The sequence below is a fragment of the Populus euphratica genome, unplaced genomic scaffold, assembly GCF_000495115.2.
Source record: "Populus euphratica unplaced genomic scaffold, PopEup_1.0 scaffold2872.1, whole genome shotgun sequence".
Lineage (NCBI taxonomy): Eukaryota > Viridiplantae > Streptophyta > Magnoliopsida > Malpighiales > Salicaceae > Populus > Populus euphratica.
Genome location: NW_011502705.1, coordinates 6,387 through 17,198, shown reverse-complemented (window position 1 = coordinate 17,198; position 10,812 = coordinate 6,387). Strand labels below are relative to the sequence as shown.

Sequence of the window (10,812 nt, the reverse complement as noted above, 5' to 3'; positions counted from 1 at the left end):
TCTCGACGTCAAATTAAAAGTAATTTGATCCCTTGATCCGACTTTGCTTCTAACTACATGGTCAAATCAACAAAACCAAGATAATTGAACGTAGGATCTTGAGTTGTCTTTAATTATAAATAAAGGGGTTGATTTGAGCCAGCTTTAATTAGATGACTAGATTGAACCAAATGTGCAAAATAAAGGAGCACCATGCATGATTTTAAACAGTAGCTCTCTCTCTCTCTCTCTCTCTCTTTCATGCACACACACACACTCTCTCTCTCTCTCTCTCTCTCTCTCTCTCTCTCTCTCTCTCTCTCTCTTTCATGCACACACACACACGAGAGAGAGACGGGTCAAATTAATGGAAAAGAAAATGATAGTACCATTGGCAACTCTTCTAGGCTGTCATGTGATATACAGGAAGATGTAGCTTCAAATTTCAATTCCTTAGACTGGTTGTGTACATGGTACAATAATGGCAAAACTACAAGACCCCCGTCATGTCAAGTTTCATCCCTTGATTTTTATTTTTATTTTACTAAGGGTAGTTTGTTTATCCAAGAGTAGATTGAGTAGATTATTGAAAATATTTTTAAAATTTTTTTATGTTGGTTTATTATTAAAAAATCACTAAATAGAAAGTATTTTTCAGTATAAAAAATTAACTTGTTTTTAGAAAAATATTTTCTTTTTATTTCAAGCATAAAATACTTTTTAAAAGTTATGAGAATTTTAAAAATATTATATTATTTATTAATTATATTAAATTTAATCTTTAAACTTTTAATTGTTATATATTTTATTTGTTTTTTTTTAATTCTATCCCTAAAAGCAACTACTTATGTCTCAAAAAGAGAACATATTTTCCTTCTCCCCTGACATAATAGAAGAACATGACTCATGAATTGTGTAAAAGATGCATTTTGATTTTAAAAATTTAAAAATTTTAAAAATTATATAATTTTAGTGTTTTAATATTTTTTCAATTTAATTCTAGCATATATATTTTTATTTTTTAATCCTTAATTTTGACTCATGAAAAGTGTCGTTGACACTAATTTAATATACTAAAACAATTTATATTTATTTTAAATGATTCTATTTGATGAGATGAGTTCAAATTGAGTGTTTTGTATTTTTAAAATTTATAAAAAATATATATATAAATGAGCTCGAGTTGATTTCAATTTTTGGAGTGTTTTTATTTTTATTTTTAGACTATAAATAGATTCATCATGGTTCTTACAATGTTTTTGGTCAAAAATAAGTTGAAAACAAGTTTTTTTTATATAAAAATAACTTAAATTCTGATTTTTAGATCACCACGATAGTTAGAATTTGAGCAAATCAAACAAGTGTCATTTAATTTTGATACAAAAAAATTAAAACGAATAACATGTTATTTATCTTAGTTGGAAAAAAAAAGACTTATTTATGCAGGCCTACGCGCGAGCATTGACAAATTAGATCAAACGCCAAGCTCAACAATGCTTGTTCATTGCTTTGCCAGGCTCAACAATGCTTGTTCATTGTTTTTTTTTTATATATAATTATTTTTTTAAAAAATAACGAGTCTCTTTTATGGTTTTTTCTTGATTTTTTTCATTTATATCTAAATTAATACCTTTTGTCTTTTTTATTTTGCTTGTAGAGTTTGTTTTAAATGACAATTATCTTTTTAGTTATGTATTTAAATTTGAAGAGTTTTTTTAACTTATTTATAAATTATTTTTATTTTTAAAATCTATAAAAAATATATATATAAATGAGCTCGAGTTGATTTCAATTTTTGGAGTGTTTTTATTTTTATTGTTAGGCTATAAATAGATTTATTACGGTTCTTACAATGTTTTGGGTAAAAAATAAGCTGAAAACAAGTTTTTTTGATAAAAGCAACTTAAACTCTGATTTTTAGGTCACCACGATAGCTAGAATTTGAGCAAATTAGACAAGTGTCATTTAATTTTAATATAAAAAAATTAAAACGGATAACATGTCATTTATCTTAATTGAAAAAAAAACAAGAAGACTTATATATGTAGGCCTACACGCGCGAGCCTTGACAAATTGGATCAAACACTGGGCTCAACAATGCTTGTTTATTGCTTTTTTATATATATATATAATTATTTAAAAAAATAATCTATATATATATATAATTATTTTTTAAAAAAAATAATGAGTCTCTTTTATGGTTTTTTCTTGATTTTTTTCATTTATATCTAAATTAATACCTTTTGTCTTTTTTATTTTGCTTGTAGAGTTTGTTTTAAATGACAATTATCTTTTTAGTTATGTATTTAAATTTGAAGAGTTTTTTTAACTTATTTATAAAATATTTTTATTTTTTGCATGGATGAAATTTATTTTTTAAAATTTATTTTTTGTATGGATGAATTTTTTTTTTAAATTAAATAATATTTATAATATATGGAGTCTTGCATGATGTTTTGTTTCCTTTTATTGTTCTATCAATTTAATTTGTATCTTTATTTTTATTATCGTTCACTTAAATAAAAAATTAATTTAATAAACAAGCTCAATAGGCACAATGGGTAAATATTTTGCCTTTCAAAATTAAATATATTTATCTATATTTATTTTTTAATTTTTCAAGTTTTATTTATAGATATTATTAATGATTATTTATTTATTTATTTACATACAAAGCTCTGGATTTAGTTGATTATACACCTGCATATTTTTTTTTATTTGAATTATATTTTTTTTAAATTATAAAAAATGCATTGAATATATATATATATATATATATAATTTTTTTTTATAAAAAATAAAAATATCTAACATGCAGTAAAACGCGTGCCATATAAATAGTTCCAATCCAATTTACGAATGGACCGATCCATAATAAGGGGGGATGGGAAGGCTCATGAAGTCTTAAATGCAAATCCTTGATTTTTTTTCCTTTTATTGTAAATTACATGAAAGCACCAAAAAAGGAAAAGAAAAACCTCATGATGGTTTTTGACTTGGCACTATAATTATTCTAATAATGTTCAAAATATTGTGTTTTCTTTTTCTATTCGTAGCAATGTTTAAAATCATTAATTTCATCCTAAAATTCATGGCAATGTTTAAAATCATTAATTTTATCCTAAACTTTTTTATTCCACTTTAATTTTTTTCAACATATTGTGCTGTTTGAAGTAGTGATGTAATCACTGTTTTTTAAATTTTAAATTTATTTTTGCTTTAAATTATTTTTTCATGTTTTATGATTGTTTTGAAGTATTAATATTATTTTTTAAAAAATAATAATAAAATATTATTTTATTTTTTCAAATAAAAAATACTTTAAAAAACAATATTTTTACCACTTTTTGAAACAAAATGGTATTGCATTGAAAACTTTCCTTTATAATGCATAAAATTGGTTTGTCATTGAATAACTAAAAATTTAGAATTCTTTCTCTACATTAATTAATTAATTAAATTCATAGGCGCGGTTTCTTGCTTTTTTTTTTTTTTTAAAAAAAAGAAGAACGTGGTGTCATGTTTCAAAAAAGAACCTACCCTTGGAAAAGAAAATGGCGACAAGGCAATCAATCAATAGTGCCAAATGGCAAGGAAATGGGGCAGAGCATCTGCATCATGATTTTTGCACATAAAGTCAATGAAATTAGTCAAATACAAGATCAATAAGCAGCGCAACACTAATATTATTTCCTTTTCTTTTTCCTTTTCTTTTTTTTTTTCATGTCATTCTGCTCGTAGTTTTAAAATTTGAGTTGTTCTGCAATTAAGGTTATAATTCAGTGGTGGGAGCGGCTTGTCCTTTTTTTTTATACCTGAATTCGAGTTTTACCATGCATGTCTGTTATCCCTGTTATACCTTACCTGCTCATTGGGCTTGCAGAATGTTCAGTGGACCATGGAGATTAGTCATAGTGCGCGTAAGCTGACCCGGACATCCCACGTAAATAAAAATAAATAAAAATTTGAGTTGTTCTAGTAGATCAATTCAAAATCTAATTGATTTATAGCTAGAATTGGATTGAATTAAAGAAGAAAAAAATCTAGTATTACTTAGTAATTTGGCTAATTGACAAAACTTGATTAAAAATACGATTGTAATTTGTTAATTTTTATTTTTTATTAAAATAACAACATTTTAATTTTTAAAAAAAATTAACTAAAATAATCCAAGTAAAATTTAAAATCCAAGCCTTGAAAAAACCCGAGTCTAAAAACTATAAAACTAATCATTTTACATTTCATACATTATCTTCTGATAACCTATTTTTCTTTTTTTTATAGATATTTAACTAAGAAATAAATCTATTTTACTTTAAAAATCCTCATAAATAATAACACATCTCAAAAACTCAATATCCAGTCAAATCTTTTTTCCCATGTTCTTTTACTTTTACTGTATTTAAATAAAATTCTCATCAACCCTTTAATTTTGACACAAATATCTTATTTTAAAAATGATTTTCAAAAGTAGACTTGGTCTTAATATATGAAAACAAATCCAGGAATAGCTTTAATTGTAAAACAAAAACAAAAGAATTTGTAGGAGGTAGTTATTCAATTTATTTATGCTATTAAAATTATAAGTTCTTGTACCAAACCCAGCATTTGATTTTTTCATTTGGAAAACATATCAATTTATTTATGTTTATTTATCTCTTCAAATTTATTAATAAATTATCGATAAAATCTTAAAGAAAACAATATCAGCATCCTAAAAGTAAAATATAAATATATTATTTTTCTTAAAATTGATTTTAGATACGATCCTTTCATATTGTTTTACAGGATAATTACAAAAAACCTTATATATTTGGTTTGTTTTTTATTTTCCATCTAAAATTTAATAAACTACAGATTTCTCTGTAAAATTTACACATATACTAACACTTATTATCCTAAAATAATAATAATAAAAAATATATGATTATTTAAATGTTTATAATATCACCAGTATTACTAGTATTAATAAAATCCACCAGCAATTATTAAAAAGGATCATATTTTTTGTGGGAAAAAAAAACAGAGCCACCAACATTTTAGATCCACCAGTGTGATCTTCTGTTGTTAGTTATTATTAATAATATTTTTCTAGTGTTCTTAGATTCATCCCATTAATATTTTTTTTAATAATATTAATAATATTATAATTAGAATTTCAATGCATATGTTTATTTTTTTCTCTCTTTATCATAATTTATAAAAAAATATTTTATATTTTCTTTTACATTTTGAGTTTGGGAATGGGGACAATTTTGAAAAAAAGCTCTGTATTTTCCTTTTCTCTCGTAAGGTCAAATCCTTCCGAAAATGGAGAGAGAGAGAGAGATAATGAGGTTTGAACAAGATTCTTGACATGAAAGAACATTCTCTTTCTCTCTGTCTCTCTTGTCTTTTCTTAATGAAAATTACCGCACTTACCATTTTACCATTGGGGTTTCAACTTATATATAAAGAAAAAGGTAAATTAGATCATACACAGTGGTTTTTCATTAAAATATTCCTATACTCATTATTTAAATTAAAATAATATCATATTAAAATAAAAAAAATATTTTTTTCATAGATTATTTTTCTTTTTAAATAAAATCTCGTTTATAACTCAAAAATATATTTTATAAAAAAAATAAAAAAATAACTTTTTTTTTCCTTTCTTAATACCAAAATTAATTAATAAGTTTATAAAATTATTTTTCTCCACTAAATTTTGGATTATAAATATTATTATTAAAATTAGTTCGGACTGGTTGATAGACCCGAGAATGAACTAGCTTGTCCCTAACCCAAGTTTGGTGTTAAAAAAATCCATACAAGCCAATTAATCCTCGTCCAAACTGGATTTTTCATTTTTAAAACGTTGTTATCTTGATTTTTAATCTAAGTTTTTGTTTTTTAATTGACCCAGGTCAATTGTTCAATTCCTGAACCAGTTCTTGACCCAAATGGACTTCTGATTAAATTGAAAGTATGTAATTCCATTCAACTCGTATGTTACTGCATAAAGATTAGTTTTTTTTTTAAATCACCAACATTGGGCATTAATTAATTAAAAGAGGGCCAAAACTGTGGGGGCTACTTGAAAGTACTGTCCTAGAAAGTATCAAAACCCAGTCCCAGACAAGTTACAGAAAGAGAGATAAAAAGGGGAGATTTTCCATAATTTTTTTTGCAGCTTTCATTCTCAATTCACCGCTCATTTCTCGTGAAAAAGCCTTACGTGAGTGAAGAGAAGAACAAAATTCCTCCACTCTTTTCAGACCCTTAAAATCCTCTCTTTCTTCTGTGTTTATAACCCAACTGTTACTGTACTAAGAAGAGAACTAAGAAAGACTTGAGGCAAGGAACATAGTACTGTGTACTTTCTTTTCTTTCTCCTCTCAACTTCGCACTTGCCTTTCACTCACACAGGCCTCGAGTCATTTTCTTGTTGTTTGGTTCTTCGATATGTATTGATAAATATGAGTGCATTTACAGCTCATGTTTTATAGTGCATTCCTAACTTGTTGTGCTTCTTTTGCTTGTTCTCTCTTGTTCTTTCCTCTTCCTTTGATGCGGGTCTTTTTGTTTCTAAATCACATTTCTTCGATCACTTCACACTTTGCATTGCTTTGAATCCAAAGAAATCTCAAATGGGGCTTTCTTGAATTTTTAAATTGTGTTTTGGTTTTGCAATTCTTGGCCTTTTCTTGATGAAACTCCTTTAGATTTTAATCTCTAAGTCCCCATTGAAGTGTTCTTGCTGTGAAGTTTGATTCTTTTATCAAAAGATCAAAACTTTATTATTGATGAGAAGTGGGGTTTTAGGACATGGTAATGTTCTTGAGTCGGGGGTGACGAAATCTTGAATTCTTGCATGAACAAGTGTTAGCCCAGGAATAAAAGACCAGCTCAATAATGACATTTTTATGCTTAGTGTGTCTTTTTCTTGTTGGGTTTTTATCAAAGTCCCAGTTAGTGACTGCTCAGATGGACGAACAAGCTATCCTGTTAGCCATTAAAAGAGAGCTTGGAGTCCCTGGGTGGGGTGCCAACAACACAAATTACTGCAACTGGGCTGGCATTAACTGTGGCTTAAATCATTCAATGGTTGAAGGGCTTGATCTTTCAAGGCTTGGCCTTAGAGGTAATGTGACTCTAGTCTCCGAGCTCAAAGCATTGAAGCAGCTTGATCTTTCTAGCAATAGTTTTCATGGTGAAATTCCTTCAGCTTTTGGGAATTTGTCTCAGCTTGAATTTCTTGATTTGTCTTTGAATAAGTTTGGAGGTGTGATTCCTATGGAGTTGGGTAGTCTTAGAAACCTCAAGTCATTGAACCTTTCTAACAACATGCTTGTAGGGTGGATACCTGATGAGTTTCAGGGTCTAGAGAAGTTGGAGGATTTTCAAATTTCTAGTAATAAGCTGAATGGTTCTATACCATCTTGGGTGGGTAATTTGACAAACTTGAGGGTTTTTACCGCCTATGAGAATGAATTAGGTGGTGAAATTCCTGATAATCTAGGTTCAGTTTCTGAGTTGAGGGTGTTGAACCTTCATTCGAACATGCTCGAAGGGCCAATACCAAAGAGCATTTTCGCTATGGGAAAGTTGGAAGTCTTGATTCTTACTATGAATCGGTTCAACGGTGAACTTCCTGAATCAATTGGCAACTGCAGAGGCCTTTCTAATATCCGAATCGGGAACAATGATCTCGTAGGAGTCATCCCTAAGGCAATTGGGAATGTTAGCAGCCTCACATATTTCGAAGTGGCCAATAACCACATATCTGGTGAGATTGTGTCCGAGTTTGCTCGGTGCTCTAATCTTACCCTCCTGAATTTGGCCTCAAATGGATTTACTGGAGTTATTCCTCCCGAGCTTGGACAGCTTGTAAATCTGCAGGAACTGATTCTTTCGGGTAATAGTTTGTTTGGAGATATCCCGATATCAATTATTGGGTGCAAGAGCCTTAACAAGCTTGACCTTAGCAATAATAGATTCAATGGCACTGTCCCTAATGATATTTGCAACATGTCAAGATTGCAGTACTTACTTCTGGGTCAGAATTCAATCAAAGGTGAGATACCTCACGAGATTGGAAATTGCATGAAGCTTCTCGAGTTGCAAATGGGTAGCAACTACTTGACTGGAAGTATCCCTCCGGAGATTGGTCACATCAGGAATTTACAGATAGCCTTGAATTTGAGCTTCAATCATCTCCATGGAGCACTGCCCCCTGAATTAGGGAAGCTCGACAAGCTGGTTTCATTGGATGTCTCCAACAATCAACTTTCGGGCACCATCCCACCTTCATTCAAGGGAATGTTAAGTTTGATAGAGGTTAATTTCTCAAACAATCTGTTCAGTGGCCCTGTGCCCACCTTTGTACCGTTTCAGAAGAGTCTAAATTCAAGCTTTTTTGGGAACAAAGGTCTCTGTGGTGAGCCATTGAGTTTGTCATGTGGAAATTCTTATCCTTCTGGTCGGAAGAATTACCATCATAAGGTCTCTTACAGGATTATACTAGCTGTTATTGGTTCTGGTTTGGCGGTATTTGTCTCAGTAACTATAGTTGTTCTGCTGTTTATGCTGAGGGAGAGTCAGGAAAAGGCAGCCAAAACTGCAGGAATTGATGATGACAAAATCAATGACCAACCAGCAATAATAGCCGGAAATGTCTTTGTTGAAAATCTCAGGCAAGCAATAGATCTTGATGCTGTTGTTAAAGCAACTTTGAAAGATTCAAATAAGCTCAGCAGTGGGACTTTCAGTGCAGTATACAAGGCAGTTATGCCTTCTGGGATGGTATTGATGGCGAGGAGACTAAAATCCATGGACAGAACCATTATTCATCACCAGAACAAGATGATAAGGGAGCTTGAAAGACTGAGCAAGCTCTGTCATGATAATCTAGTGCGACCAGTTGGGTTTGTAATTTACGAAGACATCGTTCTTTTGCTTCATAATTACTTACCCAATGGGACATTAGCTCAGCTTCTTCATGAATCAAGCAAGAGATCCGAGTACGAACCTGATTGGCCTACAAGGTTATCCATTGCCATAGGGGTGGCAGAAGGATTAGCTTTTCTTCATCACGTGGCAATAATCCACCTTGACATTTCTTCTTGTAATGTTCTTTTAGATGCTGACTTTAGGCCCTTGGTTGGGGAAGTGGAGATATCGAAGCTCTTGGATCCATCCAGAGGCACCGCAAGCATCAGTGCAGTTGCAGGGTCTTTTGGTTATATTCCCCCAGGTATGCATGTTTAAACTGAATAATTCTAGACTTCGTAGCTTCATCAGTGTAATTGGTTTCAGTATTTTTATATTTCTTTTCTTTATTTTCTTCTCGATGAATGTAAATTCTCTTATCAGAAATAAAAACAGTGGCAGTCTGGCAACCAGTAGTATGCAAATAAGAATTCATAGTGAAAAATTATGACAAGCAAGAGATGGTGGTTTATTGTAGACAAATTTATGGCCAACGTATGCACATTATTTGCAGCATGATGAACTGCTTATCAACCAACCTATGAAATTATTGCTGCATAAGCACTAAGCATTTATTTTCATATGTGTTTAACAGCTTTGTCAACTGATCTGTGCTTTGACAGTTCAAGTGTATGAGCTCAGAGAACAAGATTTAAACATCCCTTTGTTTCTCACTGTCATTCTACTTTTTCTTTGTTATGCAGAGTATGCATACACAATGCAAGTTACCGCTCCAGGAAATGTTTATAGCTATGGGGTCGTACTGCTTGAAATCCTAACAACTCGTATACCAGTTGACGAGGACTTTGGTGAAGGGGTGGATTTAGTGAAGTGGGTTCATGGTGCTCCAGCTAGGGGAGAGACTCCTGAGCAGATTCTTGATGCAAGACTCAGCACCGTTTCCTTTGGTTGGAGGAGAGAGATGCTGGCGGCTCTTAAGGTAGCATTACTCTGCACCGACAGCACACCAGCAAAGCGGCCAAAAATGAAGAAGGTAGTTGAAATGCTTCAAGAAATAAAGCAAGGCTGATGGAACTGCATTCTGCGCTACCTATTGCGCAAGACTGGTTAATGGGCTGTCCACAACACAAGAAGCTTGTTTCTGAAAATATGATTCGTTTCTGATATGCCTGCCTGGAGGAGAAAAACTCAGATTTGGATTATTTCAGTCCGAGCTTGGATTCTGTCCATTTGCTTTTTACCAAATTCAGTTCCAACAATGGCAACTTGTAAACTATATGAGCAAGGAAAAAAAAAAAAACAGTTGAAGGGTGTATGAAAGAGGTTGCTTCATTAAAAAGACCACTCTTTTGAGTTTTTGTTGCATATTAAGCCTACAATTGTAACATTGAAGTTCTGGTCCTGAGATGTTGGAAATATATGTGAACTATAATTTTTCTAATGAAATTCCAGCAGAGTTGCAGGTGTCCAAATACGTCAAGAATATGTACACACTACTTGAGTTCCCACTTTCCACATCCCTTTTTCTAGAGAGAAGTCCTACTAAATTAACATTTAGACTTGTTTGCGAAACCATTGTTTCATGCTAGGATGAAACATCATTAGAATGTTTTTTTATTAATTTTGTCAAGGGAGGAAGCTGAAAGGACTTTGTTGTTGAAAATGTTCGTGCTAAGGACTAATTGGTAGACGTTTTACTTGTGTAGGCTTCCTTTTCACTAGTTCAAGAAGATGAATCCAACCTGAACATTCTTTCAGATCCTGTTCAGCTCGCAGGCAGAAGTTAGATTGTGCTAATGTGAATATTCAAGAGCAAAACATGGGAGCCAAGAAACAAAATTCATAAATGCATGAACACTGAGCCATTCAAGAGCTAAAAATCTTCACGAAGAAAACATCCAA

The 10,812-nt window shown here is 31.0% G+C and overlaps 1 protein-coding gene across 1 annotated transcript; it reads left to right on the top strand.

The window, feature by feature from the left end:
* The first annotated feature begins 6,123 nt into the window (after positions 1 to 6,123).
* On the top strand, positions 6,124 to 10,384 carry LOC105119403 (leucine-rich repeat receptor-like tyrosine-protein kinase At2g41820). Its single transcript, XM_011017542.1, has 2 exons — positions 6,124 to 9,214; positions 9,654 to 10,384. The coding sequence occupies exons 1-2, from the start codon at positions 6,874 to 6,876 to the stop codon at positions 9,977 to 9,979; spliced, it is 2,667 nt and encodes an 888-aa protein (XP_011015844.1). The 5' UTR covers positions 6,124 to 6,873; the 3' UTR covers positions 9,980 to 10,384.
* The last annotated feature ends 428 nt before the right edge of the window (positions 10,385 to 10,812 follow it).